This window comes from Orcinus orca, chromosome 10 (genome assembly GCF_937001465.1).
Source record: "Orcinus orca chromosome 10, mOrcOrc1.1, whole genome shotgun sequence".
NCBI lineage: Eukaryota > Metazoa > Chordata > Mammalia > Artiodactyla > Delphinidae > Orcinus > Orcinus orca.
In genome coordinates this window covers 77,648,827-77,673,195 of record NC_064568.1, presented here as the reverse complement: position 1 = coordinate 77,673,195, position 24,369 = coordinate 77,648,827, and the positions used below count along the sequence as shown (strand labels likewise).

Below are 24,369 nucleotides of genomic sequence, written 5' to 3'. Positions count from 1 at the left end.
GAGTGAATGCACAGAGAAGAGGCCTAAGCACAACACTGAAGGAACACCTCACTTAGGTGAGGAGAGACGGAGAAGTCAGACAGAAGAATGCAGGGTCACATAAACCAAGACATACTTTGAAAAGGTGGTGATGGTAAAAATGTGAAGTGCTGTAGAAACCGAAGAGACATAGGAGTTGCCATCAGTAAACCCAAAATGCAAGGGGTTAAGGACTGAACTAAAAGTGAAGAATTAGAGATTGTAAATGTATGCTTTTCTTGTTTTTTGTTTGTTTGTTTTCTTTTCTTTTCTTTTTTGCAACAAATGAACTGCAAATGAAAAGAGAATACAGATCAAGAGGGCAGCTAGACCTAAAAGGGGGCTTTTTATTTTTTGAATAAAGGGGAAAATTGAGTATTTTCAGGGAAAGAAAGGAGAGTGCCAGTAAAGGTTATGTGTCAGATATAAGAGTAAAAATGGAGTTTTGATAATCTGCCAAATACCTTCACACATATTATCTCAACAACTAAAGCTTAAACGAGGTTAAGTGACTTCCTGGTTCAAATGGTGTAACTTAATCCCTAAGAGCAAAGGTTCTGGAGTCTGGCTGCTTCTATTAAAAATGTTAACTCCACTGCTGACTTAATCATTCCAAACCCTAGTTTCCTCACTCTGAAACTCTCAGTCATCAGCAGAGAGTGAAGATGATGACATTAGCTACAAAGTAAACTCAATTCAGTGAGAAATTAAAGTCAGCAAATCTATAGCCATTCCAGTACCATCACCACCCCTGCCCCCAGGCAAAAAAAGAAAAAAAAAGTTTAACTGTGAAGAAAAGAGAACTATAGCTCAAGAAAGAAGGAGTGTTGAGTGCAAAAGATCTAAAACTAGACACCTTTAAGAGGCAAGAACCATGTTTGCTTTATTCATGAGTGTATATACCTTGTGCCCCGTGTCTATGAGAGAGAGTGCTCAAAAAACATTTGCCGAATGAATGAATGGAATGTGGCAGGGAGTCAACAAGAGATTAATTAAATGGCGACCAAGCTGTAGGGAGTGTCCAACTAAAGCAGGATAGCATAATTTGTAGCGGAACCAATCACCCAGTTGGGTTGGAAAAAACATGTCTAGTTTATGCTGACTACAATCTCAATGCTGGAAGAAATGAATTACCTCTAGATTACTTCTCATTGCCTTCTCTTCTTCCAAATCTTTTCGTAGTTTTTCCAGTTCTTTCCTAAAAACAAAGTATTTATTACTGTTAAGTCTTCTGATTAAACAATATATATTTGACTAAGGTTAATAGGATCTGTTGTCTGATATCCCAGAACATAGGGAAAACTTTGAAAGGAAACAGCCATACTGACTGAGAAAAAATTCAAATTCTCTAGTTGAAATGATTCAATACAACAGTTAAAAAACACAGCAAAATCATGGCAAACTTGAGATAAAGAAATTTTTAAGTGAATACAGGTAATTTTCCATATTCAGTTATCATCCATTTCCAAGGCAGGACACACAGCCCAAATAATTTGGGAAAATGAATGTGAAAATATGTCACAATGCAAGGCAAATTATAATTTTTAACACAATAACCTGGACTTTACATATCTTTCTCTGTTTTTTTTTTAATTAACTATTACATTAAAATCCAAACCAATAAACAAAAAACTGCAGCCAACAATCCCTCTTCTGTAACTCATGTTTTCATTTTTCTAGGTTCCCTTGTATATTTTTATATAGTCATTTTCCCCTCCATTTCATTTTCCAAGAGGAACTCAAGACTTTTAAAATACTCTTTGGAAAGAATTCTAAAATATCTGATAAATAATATATGTAAGTCATTAATATTTTTATTCATTCTACAGCTTATTTAAGAGCATCTATGGGCAATTTGTATGTGGATTTATTCTTTCATTATAGCACACTTGGTATCAAAAATGCAAAATGTCAAAATTAACAAATCAGATTGTTCTCTAACTGGTACCTGAGAGGTGCTCAATAAATATTTACTAGATAAATGAACTTACAGTTTATAATGTGCTTACTGCAGAAACTGTGGATAAATTTGCCAAACCTAAACCAAGGTAAACTGAAGAATTCAAGAAATATCATGTATCAAATTTCCTCTCTATATATGATATAAATGTGTATAATATATGTTTTTAAGTAGGCGTTCAAGATAACTTTATGTTTCTATCTAAGAGATGTTTGTAGAAGTGCTCTGCAAACTACAAATACATCATGTTGTTAATCTCAATATTTTTTTAAATAAATAATCCAATGTCAACAAAGAATTGGAGGAGAAACAGTGAATTCAAAATCAGTGGTAACATGGTCTCTGGCGATGAGTATTATACCAGATTCCATATTCCATGAGATACTCTTAGAGGCCAGAGAAGAAGCTGGAGTAGGGGAGGAGCACCTGAACCCTCACCCTCAGTTTAGTTAGATTAGCTGATCTTTGATCTATTTTACCTACTGGGCTTTTGCGGAAGTATGTTTAAAATGTTAACACATTTTAAAATTCACATAATAATGTTTATGAGAAAAGATCTCTAAATCAATAGAAGATCCAAGTTTGAGTTCTAGCTCTACCACTTAAGAGCTGTGTGATCTTATATAATTAGCTTTACCTCTCTAAACCTTTATTTCTTCATTTAAAAGAAGGGAGGGGACTATAGCAGGTGATCTTTTAAATTTATTTGAGCTCTAAAAAGTCCCTGACTTTTACTTAGGCATGCCTCACCATATACCATTATCAAAAACTTTCAGAGTTAAGAGAAAGGCCTTACAAATCACCTATTCCAACCCATTTGTTTTATAAATATCCAACTCAACCCCAGCAGAAACAGTGATCAAAGTCCTCTGAAAAGAAAACCAAATGTATATATAGATACACCACAGATCCAAAATAAAATGGCTTTTCCTAATACTTTTAAGACTAATTAAGCCATGTTTGACGTTTCTAGCCTCAAATTATGTGTTTAAGGTTCATCTATGATATAACATGTATTAGTATTTCATTTCTTTTTACGGCTGAATAACATTCCATTGTATGGATGTACCACATCTTGTTTATCTATTCATCAGTTGATGGACAGTTGGATTGTTTGAACTTTTTGGCTATTATGAATAATACTATAAACATCTGTGTACAAGTTTTTGTTTGAACACTTGTTTTCAATTCTCTTGGGCAGTACTATACCTTGGCGAGGAATTGCTGGGTCATATGAGAACATGAGATTTAACTTTTGGAGTAACTGCCAGACTGTTTTCCAGAGTAGCTGTACCATTTTACATGCCCACCAGCAAGGCACAAGGGTTCCAATTTCTCACATCCTTGCCAACACTTGTATTGTTCATATTTTTTATTATAGCCATCCTAGTGGGTGCGAAGTAGTATTTCATTGTGGTTTTGATTTGCATGTGCTAATGACTAATGATGTTGAACATCTTTTCATGTGCCTATTAGCCATTTTTCTATAATCAAGCTACTAGAACCAATTCTATAATCGAGCTACTACTTTCTGATTTACCTGGTTTGCCTTTTTCATAATTGGGCTGGGTTTTCTTATCCAAGCTTTCCAATTCCTAATTAGAATAACTAGAATTAATAGAGTTTCTCATTATTATGTTTTCTAATTCAAGCTTTTTTGCCTAGAGAGACACTATCAATAAAAATTTCTTTGAAAACAAACTTGCTCATACTAGAAACTTGGCAGATTACTTCTTTACTTGATATAATTTGAAAGAATTCTTTACACATGTGTTAAGTAGTGCTCAAAGAAGAAAATAAGGGCTACTTACCCATGATCCTTTTTTAGTGCTTCCACAACACACAGCAATTCAACAATCTGAGCTTTAAGTTCATCCAAAGAATTTTCTGTTTCTAGCTTAGCTTTGATTTCTAATGGAGTTAGAAAAGCAGCTGTATTTGGTTTAGAAGCACTTGAAGGTGTTGAAAGGTAAACAGACGGCTGAAAACATATAATAAACAGAAAATTTGTATTTACATTTAATATTACATTATAAATTCAAAAGATTTTTACTGCAAGGAGATAAATAACTGAAGTAATACTTCCAAGATAAATAAAAAACTTGAAAATCCAAAAAGCAGTTTGACGTTTATAACTGGAAAAACCACTAAACGACCAAAGAATAAACTTGTAATTACTAAGGGTTTTTGTGAGAAATGTCACGGGCTTTATTTAAAAAAAAAAAGAGAGAAAAGAAGATCCATTAGATTTATCTTATGGTTTACCTAGTGGAACATCTAGAAGCAAGAATATAAAAGCATTATTAAGGTACTGCTTTGATCCTTCATATTAAATAGTTATTATTTAGAATATCCAGAGAGCTCCAATTAAAAGCAATTATGAAGGATTTAGTAAGTCCATAGAAGAGGCATTAAAATGGATCCATGGCCTGACATTCTTTTACCATTTCACTTAGGTAACAGCAAGTAAAATTTCAATAGACTGCTAACAGCTGAGAGAATTCAGATTAAGTGTATCTGATAAAATGAATAGCAGTCAAATGCCTTGAAATGAATTTGAGGAACAGGCATGATCTTCTCAAATATAAGATGTGTGTCAGTTGTGGTAATACTATCTTAAATTAAAATGGCAAGGGCTTAGCAAAGACTCTTAACACCACGTAATAGACGGAAGAATCCATGTATTCTACCATTCATTCCAGTGTGTATTCAGTGCTTATTATGGTGCCAAGCACCAAGTTACATAAGGAGTAAAAGAGTGATGGCTTCTGCCTAAGGAGTGCATGTTTAACGGGAAATGAAACAAATGTATATAGATCTATGCCTTAAAAAATATGAAACATGTAACATTTGTATTACTCATTTAAAATAATGTGACTCTCCTAAAAAAGATCTACAGAGAATAATGTAACTTAAGTTTAACAGTAATTATTTTATTTTATTTAGTTTTAGTAGGAATTATTTTATTTCCTGGCAGAAGAAATAATTCTTCCTGAAGGACATGTTAAATTCCACAATTTTGATGTTCACAAAGAACGCTACAAATTATACAAATCTTAGACCAAAATGCACCTTACCTTTGGAGAGTAGCATGAATCCTTCTTAAATTCAGATGGCTTTAGGTTGGCACTATCATCTTCTTTTGGTAACTTCAGGATTTTTTCTGGGCTTTGAGTTGGCTGAATGATTTTTTTTTTAAATCAAGAAACAGAAAACACCAAAGAAAGAAAAGGCAGTAAGCATCTAGATAATAAAGTAAGTAACTTTTATCACTGTTTTCAGCAGATACTGTTCCAGATATTCCATTATTGTTAACAGGATTTTACATAATTTCATGCTGAATAACACACTTGCATATCTTGAGGGCGGAAAAACAGCTTGCCTATTAGCAACAAAAATTTTCCCTACTTAGGTAATTTAAAAGCACAATAGTACTAAGAGCTAATGTATTAACACTGAAGTACTATCAGTATCCCAGGCAATATACTGAGAGCATAAAAAGAAGTTACACATTTAGAGACCAGGATTAGTACTACAAAAAAACACTGACTATTTCAGGGGGAAAAAAAATGTTCTCATTCTTTCTTGAAGTGAATATGTACAACTCAATTCTAATTACTGCTTTTGGACAAGTATATTACACAGGTCCCCTGTCCCCTCTCGACACTGTGCTCTGTGGTTATGGTCTTAGGACAACTCTGCTTCTGATTCTGTAACCTTCCATTCCACGTCCTGTGGAAATGAACAGGTCTCTTCCCCATATCTCTTAAATACAACCCTTGGCCACTTGAGTATAGTTATCTTCCTGATTTTTAAACTTCAGTGGAGCTATAAATCCTCCCTCATTCTTATCTTCAGAAGGACTCTGGATTTACTAAATTCTCTGTGTTTTATAATACTAAATGTAACTCACAGAATGTCCACCATTGAAGCGGCCAGGCAATCTTCTTCCAGGCATCTTCGGTCTATTTGCAGTGAGATGTAGCAAGTTTTCTGATGAAGCTATGTCATCAAAATTTACAAGATCTGGAGAATAAAAGTAAACATATCTATTAAGAGATAACTGCACATTTTAAAAGGCAAAAAAGAACGTCTCTGATTTTTAACAAACTATAAAATTAAAAAGAACACCACCAAGACTCACAAGTTGACCTGTGCTTTTCATATGCATTTGGAAAACAACACTCACCCTCAAAAACTAACATCCTCTTTACCTGATACATTTTATATATTAACAATATAAAGTTCATGTTTTTAAAAGAGACTTAGACCTCAACAAAAGTTCTTACTGAAAGATATAAATCTGTACCACAAGTTGTAGTAGTATGAAAAAGCAGTCATCTTAAGTTCTTGCTTATAAAAAAAAACATGATCTACTTCTTCAACTCAGAATTAATTACAACATATCAAAAAACTAACTTATGAAATGTGTTTTAAAGTTCAAGTAATATCCTAATATTAAAATTTTTTAAACTCAATTTTATCTGGGACCCTGCTGCTTTCCAATTGCATTTCTTAATGTAAAGTGAAAGTGTAATTTAATGTGTCTTCATATATGTATGTGCATAGTATACTGTAGCTGGGACTCAACCTGTTTATAGTTCACTGTACTTCTGCTTAGACATTATCATGTGCAGGAATCAGACGATAGTTATAAATCTAAGGCAATTCAGATACCAAGGGAAAATGCTACATAAATCATCCATTTGCTTCCCCACCATCAAAGGCTGGTTGACCTTTGATCCAATAACTTGAGTTTAAGGACAAATCTAGGTAATTTCTATCTCTGAAACAATAGTATATAATACCTTCCCTTTTTCTAGATGGTCCAGAAAACCTTGCTGAAGGAGTTGGTCTTTAATTTTGAAGCCCAGATATCTATAAGTGGTAATAAGAACCCTAAGGTTAATTCCTGGCACTTCCACTATCATTATAATTTTCCTTTGGCCCAGGTTCCAAACTAAGATTATTAATCACAGTCAATATGCCGTCACTCATTATGGCAGCAGGTATCTTTTGCCTTGTCTTCCAGGTATGGAATCATTCTTCACGTTGCCATTGCTTGGAAGTTTATAATGCTTTCTGTCAAATATTTAGATGTCCAAACTCAGAGAATTGTTATTTCTTAAAAGAAATCTAAAGATACTTATCATTACTGCCCTTAAAGCTTACTCATCAAATTTCACATTCAAAGTAATTTATTTAGAGAATTTTTTTTTAAAGGGATGGAGGACACAAAGGTAAAACAGGAAGAGGTTACCACTAACTGGCAATATACATTTTGTAACAACTGTAAGTATTTGTTGACCTCTGTTAATTCTTTTCCATCTTAACATTCTGGGATTACTTTGTATGTTCTATCTTGGATCTAGTCACTAGGCTAATATACCACAACAGGCAACCTAATGGGCTTGGATTAATTTTTGTGTTGAGTTGTTCAATAATTGTCTATAAATAATTATAATATACAACAAACCACAATAAGAAACATAGTGGCTTTAATGGAGAATGCATTATATAATGTGAAAGACCTTGAGCTTAAACATATATTTAAATATCTCATTTGTTAATTTCATAAACAAAGAAAACAATATTTTAAAAGATGTTAAAAATATGCTATAGTTTGAAGGGTTAAAAATTGTTTTTTACATCGATAAATATGTATTGAGAACCTACAAAAAAAACCTTGAAAAGTACAGTCCATTTTGGCCTGTGGAGATTATTTTCAAATGCATATTTAAGCAACTTTTAAAAAGAAAAAGAAACAAACAAAAACAAAGGAAGAGATGAAGATAAATTAAAAGGGTAAATAAAAGGAAGATTTACAAAATTATACACCATGCTCATGTATAAATGTCTTCTGTATGTCCAGTTTTGGGCCACAACACCAAGACAAGTAATTTTACTATTCTAAAACTCTCTCAGGTCCTCCACTAAGTCATCAGGTTAGTAAAATGAAATAGTGCACATTTCTGACTCATGATATACTTGAATGCTTTTAAATTTACCTACGAGTGGTATCAGTGGATTTATATTTTACACACGGCATAAAAGGCATGACAATCACTTAACTCTTGCCATCACATTGTCACTCTGCCAGCCATTTACATGTCTACATATTGCCTAAGACATGGAATTTTAAAATATTAAAATAAATATAAAATTTTGGGAGAAAAAACCTGACTTTTATGGTTGTCAACTAAAATAACCTTGTATCAAAAGAGTATTTTAAACTATCAAGAAAAAATTTCCAATATGAATTTCATTTTATTTTAAAATGGAAAACCAAAAGGGTTAGAATAGACAGACAAACACGTACACTTTAGTAAAATTACAAAGAAAAATCAATGTGCACCACCTATTCATATTGACTATATTATTTTTATTTCTTTTATAAATTGTCATCTTACCAAAATGGAGAAAGGTAGGATAATTTCCTGACACGTAAGAAGGGAAACATGGCAAACAGGCTAGGAAACAAAATCTGGAAAGAAAAGTCAAGGATAGGAATGTCTAGAAAAAAGACTAAACCAAAAAAATTATTTTACAAAGCAGGAAAAAGGAACAGTTGTAGAATGAATAGAACCATTTTAATGTTTAGCAGATATTGCAGTTCATCTAAACTTACATCAAGATGTGTATTAGATTTTAGATTTATTCTTTTGTCTTTCAAAAGGAAAGATTATTAGTATTAATTTCAATATACATTAAACTAGAAAGACGTCTTCTTTAAATTACTCACTGAACACCAAGACAACTTCTAAAAGAATGTTTTAGTACTAAAATTAGAGGTCAGAGTAATAAATCAACATATTAACAACTCATTGATATAGTTATAACTGAAATTAAACCACCTTTTAGTCAAAGTTTTGGTCCTCAGCACATGATAGTAGTTACAGTAAAAGAGGCGATTTTGATTCTGGTATGGTATAATAGGAAAAAAAATATGCCAAATATTATTTTTAAATATCCCACTATAAAAATACAGTAGTGCCTTAAGTGATACTCTCTATAATGATATTATCAAGGAAATTATTATTAGAAAATAAAAATTTTAATTACTGCTCTTATTTCCCAGGTAAATTCTATCTTTTGGGGTATGGTATTTTGTTTTGTTTTAATACTAGTTTAGATACAGGCTCGCTTTTTATAGTGTCTACCACTCAACAGGTAAACATTGTATTCAAAAAATCTCACCATAAATTCTTTCTGGAAGAAATAAATGAATAAATATTGGGAAATTAATTCAAACAAAATAGATCAATTATTAAATAGAAGTGAAGAGAAAGAATGTTGCCCTATTTTAACAATGAAGGTTTTCAGATCAAATAATGTATCTCTAAAAATTTCCTTTAATCCAAGAAGAATTTATCACAAAAGATAATGAAAAAGGATAAGATACTACACTCTAAGAATACTTCATCAACTGTGCTTTCTTAATGAAATAGCTATGTTTCCACTAAGTTTTCTGTCTTGTAGTTTAAAACTAATTGTAAACCAATTTTACTTCCTGGAAAATTTACTATTTTAGAAATACTTAGACTATGTGAACTTTACAATTAACCTGTAGTAGCAATGAAACTATCCTAAACCAATTTTTGATGAAGTGTTGGAAAAAGAGAAAAAAATTAAAACATGGTCTGATAGCTCTGCAATTTGTAGTACTATCTTGTATCATATATGAGAATATTTATGAAAAATCTTTAAAAAATGAAACAAATTGAGTATTCTAGGAATGTTTTTCTTATGAACAAAAAAGACTGTATTTATACACATGAATATATATGTTTATATATGGGTTTGTATACAATCATATCAGAGAGTAACGAAAGGAATTTACATCCTTAATAGATAAGAGCAGAAACAGAGTTAAGAAGTGATTAACAGTAGAGGAGGGGAAGAAGGGAAATTACATTTTATAGTAACTTCCATGTCAGGTTTTCTAATAGGTATCATAGATATGATGGATCATTCAATTGTTAGTTAAGTGAGAAAATAAGCAAAACATGCCAATGACCAATTAGCTAATAATTTAAAACTCACATTTTTTTAACAGCAAATTCTACTATATCATTTCACCTCAAATTATTCTTTTACAAAATAATTAAACTCTAAGGAGATTTTCATGTATGTTTTAAACTTTCTGAAACTTACGTTAAAGGGCTAGTTTCATATGTCATTTAAAAAATTTAAAACTTCAAACTGGGCCATATATGTAAATTAAAACATGCCTCAATCTAACGCCAAATTTGAGGCTGTATCTAATACAGAACACAGTTTTTTTTATAAGGTGCCAACAAAGAAGAGGTAAAACACTTTTATACTACAAGTACTAAGGACATGATATTCTAATTTTAAAAAAAGGAAATAAGGAATTGAGGTTGGAGTTGAGGTTGAGGTTGGAGACATAAGCTACTTGCTATCAGCAGCTATGCCTTTTATCTTAGCGAACTATTTGTGCCCAAAACACTACCGCAAATACACAGCTGCTCAGTAAATATTTGCTACTTAATATGAACTCAATTTCCAAAATTTATATTTTCTGAACTTTATAGGGTGTAAGTGCAGTACACCAAAGGCAGTGTGATAGTGGAAGATATAAAGACTGAAACTTGGAATCAGCTGTTAGTTTTTTGACCGTGTATGTGTCTCGGCACCTCTAAATTACTTATTTATTTAAACAAAAAAGCAAACTAGAAGTTAGAAATTTTCAAACTCTGTTCCACAAAGCCTCACATTTTTAATGAAGAATAAATAATAGCTATGGCTATAAGACAAGAAATGGGACTAAAATACAAAGGAAAAAGAACTTTTCAACCACCAATAGTCTGACATTGTTACATGGTATTTAGAAATGTACCAAAGGAAATAAAGTTTGCTGGTAATCCTATATAGATAAAGTTTGGAAAAAAAAGTGAAAATTTGTTTTAACTGACTTAAATTATTTTGGTAATTTCCATGACTTTGAGAAAACTAAATAAAGCAAATGTTGAAGAATGATACAAAGTAACAAAAAATACAGAAAAAAAATAATAAGCTCTAAATATTACCCTTTCAGCTCCCAGAGACTCATCAAAATTTAAGACTTCTGATAAATAAAGACTGCAGAATATTGTGGAAATTCAAAAGATAATACCTATGGATTTTTGATATCCAGAGTTAAAAGTGTGTGCTTAAATTTTTTTCTCTATTACTTTTGAAAACACATTTCTAGCTACATTTTAAATCAAACAGAAAACAGTAAGAACTAATAGAATTACATTTTTTACCAGCAACCTCAATTTAAAAAAAATTAAAGGATATTTTAAAAAAACACGAAGTTTTTTTTTGTTTTTTATTTAACTAACAGTAAATTAGAACAATTTTCACCAAAAACATACTGAATATATTTGAGTGACTGTCTCTAAAATACAATCAACATCTCAATTTCCAGAAATTATTGATGACTATGGCTTCATCCAGATCAGGTAGGCTCTAAATACACGATGAAAGATCTATAAGACATTCCAATTAAAAAACTGAAGGAGACTATGCTTAGGTTAGAGCTTTTGTACTGACAAACTAAAGAGAACGAAGAAAAAATCACCTAAAAAATCTGAAAGGTAATACGTAGCACATTTTACAATAGAGTGACAAAAAAAATCTTAGTGTAACTGGCCTTCAAGTTTAAATGTAAAGAACTGTTAACTTGAAGCTAAAAAGTACGTTGACATTAATTTTTTTTTAAAGAAAATCACAGAACTTTATATAAAGGGGATTTAAAGAGTTCTCTTCTGGTTTACATGATCTTGAACACTTGCTGTGTCTTTAGCTTACTTTGTTTAGATGCAAAATAGGGGAAAATGGCATCTACCTCTTAGAGTCAGTGTTAAAATAAGAATATATATGAGAAAATGCTTTTAAAATGTTAAAAAACTAAAAACGAATGCAAAGTGCTATAAAATAAGCATTACCACAAAGTAATGATGGTGCAATGCCTTTAACAGTGAGACCTTGTATCAAGACTTCTCTGAAGCAAAAAAAAGAGACTTTTCTGTTTCAAGTATTCCATTTTACAACTGAGAAGTATAAAAAAGATGATTAATGGGCTGAAAAATCAGTCCTAAAACTTAAGGAATAATATTTAGCTAAAGAAGTAAAGCCTGCTGAGATAGACAGATATATACAGAGAGAGAGAGTCATAAGAAAGCCTATTTTCCAGAATTGGAAACAAAAGTATCTTCAGATTTAAGTGGGAAAATAAAAATAGTCTTCTTAAATATAATCTAGTGTTGGCACTGAAAGTCTATGTCACTCACATCTGCTTAAGTTAGATGGTATGGACATTCCATTATAAAGGGATAGAATGATAAATGACTGATCCTTTAATATCCATCTCAGTTCTCTGACCAGTGAGAAAGTTTATGTGAACCATAAATACCTTGCCCATTTATATTCTTTCAGTTTCATTTTCCTATTTCAACTTCAGAGATTTTTAAAAATTTTAATAAATTTCCACTGTATCTATCCACACACAAATTACATACACAACTTTCTTATTTTAAATAGTTTCTGAAAACTACATTTGCAACTTCTTTTTATGCACCACCTTTCCACATGTTAACTTACCTGTTTCTTTAGAGCTTCTAACTGTAAATGTATCTAGGTCTACTGATTTTGGTCTAAGTGGTAACTGTTCAGAATCTAGCTTTGGTTTTGATACTGGCTCAGTTTCAAATTTTGATAAAATGGTAGAAACGTCTCCATTAATCCTAAAATGAGAAAAATCAAACACATGCAAAAATCATTTGTATGTAAAGCATGACCATCTTTTAACACTGTGATTTAATGACACTAAAGAGGGACTTCCCTGGTGGTCCAGTGGTTAAGACTCCACACTCCCAATGCAGGGGGCCCGGGTTCGATCCCTGGTCAGGGAGCTAGATCCCACATGCTGCAACTAAGAGCCTGCATGCCGCCACTAAAAGATCCCACATGCCGCAACTAAGACCTGGCACAGCCAAATAAATAAATAATTTTAAAAAATAATAATAATGACACTAAAGATGTTATACCATAATACTGATTTTCTTTCTTGTCTATAAAATTATTTCCATAAACATAAACCTCTACCCTAAGACCAATCATAATAAAATAAGAAATGTAAAACAGCTTAACATGAGTATATTCACCTAGCATGAATATAAGATTAACATTTAACACAGATTACAGTCTCTACAAAAAATATGAAAAGCAAATACTTTAAAAATTACTTTGACATTTAGAAAGGCAGTAGGGCCAATTATGTCAAAGGCAGGTAAATCAATAAACTAACTTCAAATTAGATAAAACTTACTTGGCTACAGGAGGTGGTGGAGGAACCGGTTTTTCAGGTCGCTTTGGGTACACTGTTCCAGGAGATCGCAGTAAATTATTGGCTTTGGCGGGTGGAGTAGGCTTCTTGGGTGGGACTTGTGGAGCAGCTGGTTTAGAAGGCTTCTGTTCCAGCACTGACTTTTCATCTGATTATTTGAAAATATTTACTAGGTTACTAACAATCAGAACTGTTTAGGTTTTCCTATTTCTTAAAGCTAATGTCAGGCTGGAAAGGTGTGAAACAGAAAGAGACACTATTCGTGTATATGTGCACTGTTTTAAAATTATAATTTAATAATCCTAACTATCCTTTAAAAAAACTCTACTTTGGTGGGAAGGAGGACCACTAATAAGCTTCTGATCAACAAATAATGCCTGCTTCTTACTGTCTTCCCACCACCCTTTGCTTTTAGGGCTGGTATTCTACTCAAATATAATCATGTATGATTTTACTCTAAGCAGAGAACAATATTATCTAGACTCATATCTAGATCACTTTCTGAAACTGAAGTATAGAGAACTAAAAATGAGTAGGAACTCTAGTGCCATCTAATGTACTTATTTAAAAATAATCATGATGACAAAAAAAATTTTTTAAGAGAAACTGAGGCTAGATTGATTAGTCACAGATGAAAAAATTACAGGCTTATATTTATAACTCTTATCATTGTATTAGGAATTTTATTAGTACCATTTCATTTAATAATTCTATGAAATAGATAAGAAAATATGCTGGGAAAAAAAGATTAAGGACAATGTCATGCCATGTTAATAAAAACAATTTTATCACCAAAAAGGCATAGTTCTATACATAATGACATACTTAGTTCCTGATCTTTCAGGTACTAAGAATGGGTATTAAATTTGACACGTGTGCACACATATGAGATATTCATGATACAGCAGTCAGCAAAAATATATTATAAGGCATATATGCAAAAATAAGAAAGCTCCCAAGAGCAATACTGAGTGCTTTTCAAGATTTACTAGGTCTTTGAAAAGAATGTCTATCACAGGACCACAAATAATTTCATGAGATTTCTTATCAATCAGAAACCAGTAATTATGAATCTTGAACAAACACTGAAGGCCAGGGGCTTCCCTGGTGGCATAGTGGTTAAGAATCCACCTGCCAATGCAGGGGACACGGGTTCGAGCTCTGGTCTGGGAAGATCTCACATGCCAAGGAGCAACTAAGCCCAACAAAGAGTAGCCCCTGCTCGCTGCAACTAGAGAAAGCCCGCGCGCAGCAACCAAGACCCAACACAGCCAAATGAATAAATAAATGTTAAAAAAAGAAAGTACTTGGCAAAAACCAAACAGCAGTCAAAACGGATAAAAGGCCAAATTTAAAACAAAACAAGACAAAAAGCACTGAAGGTCAGGGGTAAGCCCCTTGTTAAAAATATCTGATTTTATCTAACAACAATGAAAATACAAAATGCTGTTGTTTCAGTTTTATCATTTATGTACAGCTTCCTTGGACCGTTTGAAAATATAGCTTAGTCTTTTAAACCCTCATCATCATTTGGTACAAAAATCCATCTCTATATGGCTTCAAACTGTACAAGCACATCACGTAATTACACCACCAGAAGTGAAAGCCAACTCCCCAATTCTAACTATAAGCTGATAGAGCCATCATTATCAGAATTATAACAGTTAACCAAACTTATTTCTAGAAAATATTAAAAGAAAGATATTTTAGATAAATCAGGGAAAATGTTAAATGATAAATAGAAGTTCACTGATTAAATGAATATACTTCTTTAACAGATATGTAAATAACAGCTTGTGGAATTCCCTGGTGGGCCAATGGTTAGGACTCTGTTTTCCACTGCAGAGGGCATGGGTTCGATCCCTGGTCTGGGAATTAAGATCCGGCATACTGTGAGTCGCAGCCAAATAAATAAATAAATAACAGCTTGAAATCAATTCAATTCCTATAGGCTAGTCTAAAACAAAAGAACACATTCAATACTGCTGGAAATCAAAGGTGACAAAAATAAGATTCACCATTCCAGGTATATCCATAACTAAACCAACTACTACTATATGTTGACTTATTATATAACTAATACATGATGGCAATGTGTTTGAGTACTAGATTTATTTATTTTTATTGAGGTTACATTTACCTAACATAAAATTAACCATTTTAAAGTGAACAACTCAGTGCCATTTAGTACATTCACAATGTTATGCAACCACCACCTCTATCTAGTTCCAAAACCCTTTCATCACCCCGAAAGAAAATTCTGTTCCCACTAATCAGCTACTCCCCATTCCCTCCTCTACCAGGGCCACAAGGGGTCCAATTTCTCCACATCCTTGCCAATACTTGTTATTTTCAGTTTTTATTATTATTACAGACATCCTAGTGGGTGTGAAGTGGTAGCTCAATGTGGTCCTGGTTTGCATTTCTAATGACTGATGATGAACATCTTGCCATATGCTTGGTAGACATTTAGAAAAATTCTATTTCAGTTCTTTGCACATTTTTTGATTGGATTGTTTATCTTTCTGTTGGTGAGCTATAATAGTTCTTTATATATTCCAGATACTGGACCCTTTTCACACTTCAGATATTGGATATAGGGCTTGTAAATATTTTCTCCCATTCTGTAGTTTGTCTTTTTACTTCCTTGATAATATCCTTTCCTGTACAAAAGTTTTTAATTTTTAATAAAATCCAATTTAACTATTTTTCTTTTGTTTCTGTGCTTTTGGTGTCATAGCTAAGAACCCACTGCCAAACCCAAGACCATGAAGAATTACCCCTATATTTTTTCCTAAAAGTTTTAGTTTTATACCTCTTATATTTAGGTGAATGATCAATTTTTAGTAAAATTTTGTATATGGTATGAGGCAGGGGTTCAACTTTTTTCTTTTACATGTGGATATCCAACTGTGCATAGAATTTAAGTTTAGCTAGAGACTGGCCAAAAAAACAAAAGGAAATTTGGATTTAAGGAAAACATTCTTATGTTAGCTATCCAAATGCCCAAAAGAAGATATATGTAAGATACAGATGTTATGATAACTTAACATACAGAAAATTATAAGCATATAAAGAAATTTTTTATTAAAACAACAAAAATATATGACAGTTAACAAAATACAGCAAAATAACAAATATGCCCTATCTTATTTACTACAAAATATAGCAATACATTACTAACACTATACATACTAGGTTAATCCATTCCTTAATTCAGATTAGGGTTAGTTCCCTGCTGCATGAATAAGAATTTAAAAATAAGTAATAATACTGGTACTAAAGCATGAATGATTACAAGTCCATAAATTCTGACTAAAAAGTCAAATATTCCATTCTTTATCACTGGTCGTTTGGAGATACATTAGAGAAAAACACAGTACTATGCAAAAAGTAGCAAGTATGTTCTTAACTGAATCTATTTTCCTAATATTTTAGAAAAATTCAGGACAAAAAAAAATCTACCCATATTTATCTCACTGAAGTGACTTAAACTGTAATATAATGTATTTTCAAAAGCCTAAGTACAAAGTTCAAGAAGTTATCATCACAGGAACAACTGAGTAACCAGCACTCCGGCCAAGAACTGAACCGTAGCCACATTAAGTTCCTTCCCCTCATGCCTCTTCCCAGTCACTACCTCAATGCTCCCATCCAAAGGTATCTTCTAACACTATAGATCACTTTTGAATATTTTAATTTTACACCACTGAAATCATAATATGCTGCTGTGTGAAACTCTATCTCATTCATTTGTTGCTACGCTATATATATAGTATCCTGGCATATGAATATACTTCAATTTTTTTATCCATATAACTACTGATGGACGTTTGTGTTGTTTCCAATTGACGGCCAGTGTAAATAATACTAGATAAACTTTCTTATTTGAGTCTTTTGGTGTACATACGGAACACACATTTCTTGTGAGTATATAATTAGGAGTAAAAGTGCTGGGTAACAGGGTATATAGATTTATTCAACTTTAGTTCTCAAGAGTAGATAAAACAGTTTACATTCCCACCTACAGTGTATAAGAGTTCTGAGAATCTGTATCCTCACCAACATTTCGTATTGTTAGTCTTTTTAAAAATTTCACCCATTTTGGTGAGAATCTTACTTTGGTTTAAAATTATATTCCCTTGCTGAGTAATGAATTTGAATAACTTTTACATACATTGGTAAGAATGAAGCCGGCTACTGAAAGGTATGTCCAAGAAAGTCTTCCCCCAAAGCAGGAGAAAAACTTGTGCTCCAAACTGTTGCTATCATTACTCTCCTGAGGGGCAACATGCATGGCAAGCACTCGAGGTACCTCTGAGGAAACAGTGAGAATGACACTGCTAAGCAGATTTGAGAAAACCCATGTGGTGGCTTGGACAGCGAGTAGACAGTGAGGATTTAAACTCCATTCTTATGACTTGGGAAAGTATCCCATGAAATAATGGGGCGTCACCTAAGAATCAAGGGCAATAGGGTGATTCGTTTCATGTTTTCTACTAGCTCTTTTTTAATCCTCCTCAATATGGCAGGGCTTTTCAAGGACATACTCTCTGAAACTGAGATCAAAAGAGAGAGAAAAGTAATGAACGCACACACTGGTGGCATACACCGTTTCTCCTGTAAGAAGGCTTAAGGCTCCTCAAAGTGGCCCTAGCCATGGTTTGAAAAAGCTCTGTTGACTCTGGAACAAGAGAGAGATAAACTTATGTTTATTTTTAAAGAAATAATTTAATCTATGTCAATAATATTCAGACCCTCTGACCCTGAACTGACAGTGGCTCTCTCCCCCAATGCCCATTAATAGGCAATGCCTGTCACTTTTCTTATTTCTTGCACCAGATCTATTAAAGCCATGTCAGGTTAATGAGAACATTTTGACAATATTAAGAATTGCTTCCCTTGTTATATTTGTGTTGTTTCACTTATTTAAAAACTGCTTACATTTGCACACCTAAACTTTGAAATCAACACTTTATAGTTTTAAAATCTTTCAAGTGAAGAGTTTTGGTGGTGGTGTTAAGATTTAGAAATAAGGGGAAAAAGGTCTTTTCTATTTACTCACATATTTACCACTTCTGGCATTCTTCATTACTTTGTATACATCCAAATGCCAAAACAGCATCATTTTCCTTCTGCCAAAACGAACCTCTGTTAACATTCCCTGTGTAGTACATACAGGTCTACTACTAAAGAATTCTCTCCGATTTTATCTGAAAGTTTTCGTTTTGCCTCCATTGCCTGAAAAGTATTTTTGCCAGGTAGAGAATTCAAGGTTGACAATTATTTTCTTGCAGACTTTATGTTTTTCTCTTTATCACTGCTTTTCATAGAATTTATGATGATGTGCCTTAAGGTGATTTCCTTTATGTTTTTTCTGCTTGGAGTTCACTGAGCTCCTTGGATCTGTGGGCTTAAAATTTGCACCAAATCTAAAGATTTTTCAACCATTATTTCTTCACATATTTTTTCTGTCCCCTCTCTTCATTTCCTCAGGGACTCCATTTACACGTAAAACTGCTTGATATTGTCACTGAGGTCACTGAGGCGTTGTTCATTTTTTTCTAGTCTTTTTTCTATATATTTTTAGACAGCTTCTATTGCTATGTCTTCCAGTTCACTAATATTTCCTTCTGTAGTCTCCAAACTGCTGGTAATTCCATCCAGTGTCTTTCATTTCAGCTGCTGTATTCTTCGTCTGCAAAATTTCAATTTGGGTCTTTTTTATATTTTCCATTTCTCTCACCATCATGTTTGTGCTTTCTTCTACTTTACTGAACACATGGGCTACATTTATAATAGCTATTTTAATGTTCTTTCTGCTATTTCCATCATTTCTTGATATTTCTGGGTCTGTTTAAATTGACTAACTTCTCTTTTGGTTGCTATTTTCTTGCTTCTTTCCATGTCTGATAATTTTTGATCAGATAATGGGCATTGTGAATTCTATCCTCTTGGGTGCTAGATTTTGTTATATTATAATGTAAAGCATTCTGGAATTAGACTGATCTGTTTCCAAGGTAGGCCTTTAGTCTAAGCTGATACACCCTTTTATGGACTTCAATGCATTATGAGGTCTTGTGGCTCATGGGAACATGAACTATTTGTGAGTTCCAGAAACTGTTTCAGCAAATGTCTTCCAGCAGTTATTTCTCCAGCTATGGAAAATTTCCTTTCACAGGTATGTAATTCAGTACTTGGCCAAAGCCTCATGGTAAGCCCTGTAGAGCTCTCTCAGTACTCTACGCAGTTCCTTCCATTCTGGCACTCTGTCCCACAAACTATAGCTGCCTTGGCCTCCCTAAACTCCTATTACCTCAACTCTCTATGAATACTGGGCTCTGTTTGGCTTTCTCCTTTCTGCTGCCTGAAAACTGCTTCTAGACAATAAGCTAGGGGTAATTTTAGGGTTTGCCTCATTGATTTCAGTGATAACAGTCCTATGCTACCTGTTGTCTGATGTCTAAAACCACTGTTGTATGTATTTTGTCCAGTTTTCTAATTGTCTAACTCAGGGGGACAAATTCAGTCCCTGACACTTCATCATGACCAGGATTTTGAGCAAATAAATGTAATACAAATGCATTACCTTCCATTTTATTTATAAGATCAACTGACTGATTTCAGGGAATATAAGAAGCCATAATTTTAACAAAACCCTTACCTACTTGATGAAGGGGACTATAAAAGAAATATCATAATGAAGATAATAAAGCCAGTAACATACTTCTTACATTTGGTTCTATGTATCTTTGTATGATGAGTTTTTCATGTAGGAGATATTATAACCAAGTACCAAAATAAACTGATCCAAGACTTGGACCTAACAACAGCTATATCACAAAGGACTAATCTGAGATCAAGAAATACCTTTATTAAATATAAATTGTTTTTGCATCTAAATTTAAAAATCTCAAATGCAAAAACAAGGGGAGTTGGGGATATAAAAACTTTCCATGCTGAGCACAGATCATGAGAGAGATAAAGCTATGAAGGTGTATGATATTCAGAGTCAAGAGTGTGGTTGCTACATTTAGTGAATGAAAAGAGTAGAAGATGATACCAAAAATGTATTGAATAATTTGGGATCAGTTCCTGCCAACACCAAATGCTGACCAGGATGTGGAGCAACAGGAACTCTCATTCTTTGCTGGTAGGAATGCAAAATGGTGCAGACACTTTGGAAGACAATTTAGCAATTTCTTACAAAACTAAACATACTCTTACCATATGAACAAGCAATTACATTCCTTGGTATTTACCCAAGTGAACTGAAAACTTATGTACACACAAAAAGTATGCAAGGTTTATAGCAGCATTATTCATAACTGCCAAAGCCTGAAAGCAACCAAGATGTCCTTCAGTAAGTGAATGGATAAACTGTGATACATCTGGACACTGCAATATTAATCAACATTGAAAAGAAATGAGCTATTAAGCCATGAAAATACATGGATAAACCTTAAATGCATATTACAAAGTGAAAGAAGACAATGTGTAAAAGCTACATAGTGTATGACTCCGACTCTATGACATTCTGAAAAAGCAAAACTATGGAGAAAATAAAAAGATCAGTGGCTGTCAGGGGTTGGGGGAAGAGAGGGATGAAAGCACAGAACATAGGAATTTTAAAGAGATGAGACTATTCTGTATGATATTACAATTATACATTAGTCCAAACTCATGAAATGTACAACCCCATAAGTGACCCCTAATGTACACTATGGACTCTGAATGGTAATGGTGTGTCAATGGAGGTGCGCTGACTGTAACAAGTGTACCACTATCATGCAGGATGCTGACGGTGGGGGAGGCTGTGCATGTGTGGGGCAGCAAGAATACGGGAACTCTGTACTTTCTGCTCAGTTTTGCTGTGAACCTGAAACTTCTGAAAAACAGTCTCTAAAAAATGAATCTGAAATAGAAGCCAGACAAGGAACTAAAATGAGAGAATACAGTAACACTTTAAGCAAGAGACAAGGATAGGAAGTAGAAACAACAAAGGCAGTAGAAACAAAAGTATTCTGCAACAGTATTCAAGTTTTTACAAGAATATATAACCTAATCTATTAGATACAGCCACTGCAGATCTTTGTGTACAAAGAGAAGGAGGTGTTAACAATAACAAGTAATGTTTTTAAACAAAATACATATGTTGGAATACCTTTCCAAGTTTATATGACAAATATATGCAGTGAAAATTAAATAATACATAATAAATCACTTACATGTTTTAAGTAAGAACTCACTCTTATACCTAAGAAAAAAATTTTAAATGTATTTCAACTTGGACACTATGAAAATAATAAGAGTATAACTGTTTAATGCTTAGTTTTCTTACACATTATTTGAAATAACATTAAATACTACATCCTTACTGAGGTGATGGTGTAACTTTTTCATGAATGTAAACTGGTATCAGTTTGAGTAAAAATCTTAATTTCCTATTGATCTTGACAAACTCCCTCTTTGAAATCCCCAAGCACTACATAGTAAATAATGAACACTTGTTAAAAATCAGTGTGAATGACTCAGTGTGGAGATATGTTTTTCTTTACACTGACAATGAAAGGAATTATTTTTCTGACAGTAGAAGAATCTGCCTCACCTTTTTCTTCAGGCTTTGTAGGAAAATACTTCTTCTCTGCACCTGTCAGCTCAGGCTTTGGAGCTGAGGGGAAAAAAACGTTAATACATTAAAAAAAAAAAAAGTTTTAGAGCACAAAGATAATTATACTCCTAAAAAGCAAAGGTTTAAAAAATAACATCAGATGAAAATATGGTTTAAAAGACTGAACAATATACCAGAATCACTGAGCTCAACATATAATCCTGCACCTGCCACGATCACCTTAGTAAGTGATAGCTCTGTGGTCTCAGTTCCTTCCTTATCAAATGAAGGAGTTCACATTCTCTACAATACCACTGTCCAGTAGAACTTGCTGTGATGATGGAAATACTCTGTTTTTGTGTGGTTCAATACTGTCCATTGAGACTTGAAATGCTGCTACTGCAACTACAGAATTAACTTTTTTATTTTATTTAATTTTAATTAATTTTAAAAGCCCAGTATGACTAGTGGCTAAAAAGGCTCCAATACCAACTTCCATAAAAATTACTTTTAACTTATCCTTGCTCTCAGATAAGGTTAGCAGACACAAAGCTGAAACTATGGAGGAGGGAAGGACTTGCATTATTCTAAAAAAAGAGCAAATCTTTCAAGGAAAACAAAAATTGGACAGCACTTTTAAAAATCAGAAATCAAGGGCTAGAACTTATAGAAATAGAGTCAGATGACAAAACTCTAACTCTGGAAAACTCTTCTAGGGACTCCATCATTTATTCCACTGTTTAAAAAGGAAAAACTAAACTCTTCTAGTTTGCTTAAGCCTTATCACACTCTCTGAAGGAAGAGTATATAAAAAAAATCAGTATTTGTTTGCAGTATTAAAAAAATGGATTGCATCTGAAAAGGCAGAATAACTTATTAACGAGGTAAATATAGTGTCTTCTTTTTTAATATATTGTTTTCTATAGATTTAAGCTTAGTCAATTTTCTTAACTCAAAATGCCATATAACAAAAATATCTAAATTATTTTCAAGATTCCTATTTTATACAGTTTGTACTTTAAAAAAAATACTGACAGATATTAATACACGTGAACATTCAATTTTTATATATTTTTAAAAATTATATATAGCACCATAATATTTAATTTTTGCTAAAAGAAAATAAATGATTTACAGGAGACCCAATTTCACCATTCTAGAACTTAAAAATATGAAAAATAGCCATCTAAATAATCTGTTTCGTACTTACCTGGACCCTTCGCAGGTGGTGGTGGTTTCTTTGGTTTCTATTAAAATAATAATTGTGAAAACAGTAAAACACTTACATTTATAGTTATAGTTAAAGTAAACTCTGATCATAAATGATCTAAGTTACATAAACATCTCTCCTCATCCCATCCCTGTCAAAAATTATAAAATCATAAGATTCAAACAACTCCACAAAAGGTCACAGATGAAAAATATATTCTATTAGAACAAATGCCTCTTTGATAAAATTCAAATATTTCAAAAATATCACTGAGTTAGATAAATTTAAAAAAATCTTAATGATGAGCAAAAATATTCTCTCCTGCCTTCCCTATTTTAAGATTCCTATGCACCATTTTACCACTCTTTAACAGCTGAGTTTTTTTGTTGGGGGGAAGGAGGGGTGGCAGGGAAAGGGAGAGAGAAAGAGACTTTGTTTAAAAAGAACAGGAGTAGCAAATAAATATATCTAGCTTTCACCCTTGGTTATTCAGCACTCTCAAAAAGAAGATTAAAGGCAAAGGTCTGTTTTTCAGTTTATTAAAATTCTCTTGGGTTTACTCATTCACTCATTTTTGCCTTAAAAAACTTGAGACACATTTCTAAGTATGTGAATTTCGTTTTTCCAAATTAAAAAATAACTGATAATCAATATTGCATAAACACCTAATAAAAACCAAAAAAAGAAAATGTGTTTATTAACAAGAATATAAAAATAAAGCACACCCGAAGGCTGTTGAATTAATACTGAACGAAATCTAGCAAAGGAAGAATCTCAGAGAGTGTAAGCCTTCGTACATTATCCTCTTGTAATTTACTTTAAATGAAAGACTGCAAAGGTTAGAGATTTCTGCATTGACTTAAATCAAATATAGTAGACTGTCTTGCTGGGGTGTGTCTGTTCTCTGTATAACTCTTTCCCTCTAATTTAAAAACTCAATTAGATTCATCCCTCCATAGGCGATCAAGCTGTAGAAAAGCAAAAGATCACTGATGAATGACTCAGTGTCACTTTATTCACTGTGAGACATGAGATAGATGTATTAAATCCTGTAAGCAGGCAAAGCCTTCTCACTCTCCCAAAAATGCAGTGACAGAGTAATAGTAATCAATAGTACCTTAAAATAAAAATTTCCAACAAAATTAAATAAAAATATAATTTTTCTTACAGTCAAGTGCTAATTTGTCTAAATAGTATGGGCAGCCTTTTTTCTTTTA

The 24,369-nt window shown here is 32.8% G+C and overlaps 1 protein-coding gene across 3 annotated transcripts in view; it reads right to left on the bottom strand.

The window, feature by feature from the left end:
* Window positions 1-24,369, bottom strand: part of CD2AP (CD2 associated protein) — a 106,156-nt gene that overhangs the window by 5,727 nt on the left and 76,060 nt on the right. For 2 of the 3 annotated variants that reach the window (XM_033423861.2, XM_033423864.2), the window contains 9 exons: window positions 23,153-23,189; window positions 21,940-22,002; window positions 13,314-13,479; window positions 12,587-12,729; window positions 5,892-6,004; window positions 5,056-5,157; window positions 3,790-3,959; window positions 3,519-3,573; window positions 1,153-1,216 (listed from right to left, as the gene is read on the bottom strand). In XM_033423861.2, the coding sequence (XP_033279752.1) occupies window positions 1,160-1,216; window positions 3,519-3,573; window positions 3,790-3,959; window positions 5,056-5,157; window positions 5,892-6,004; window positions 12,587-12,729; window positions 13,314-13,479; window positions 21,940-22,002; window positions 23,153-23,189 (906 nt within the window). In that variant the 3' untranslated portion in view covers window positions 1,153-1,159. The remainder of the gene's footprint in view (window positions 1-1,152; window positions 1,217-3,518; window positions 3,574-3,789; window positions 3,960-5,055; window positions 5,158-5,891; window positions 6,005-12,586; window positions 12,730-13,313; window positions 13,480-21,939; window positions 22,003-23,152; window positions 23,190-24,369) is intronic. The other variant, XM_033423863.2, reaches the window with a different exon arrangement.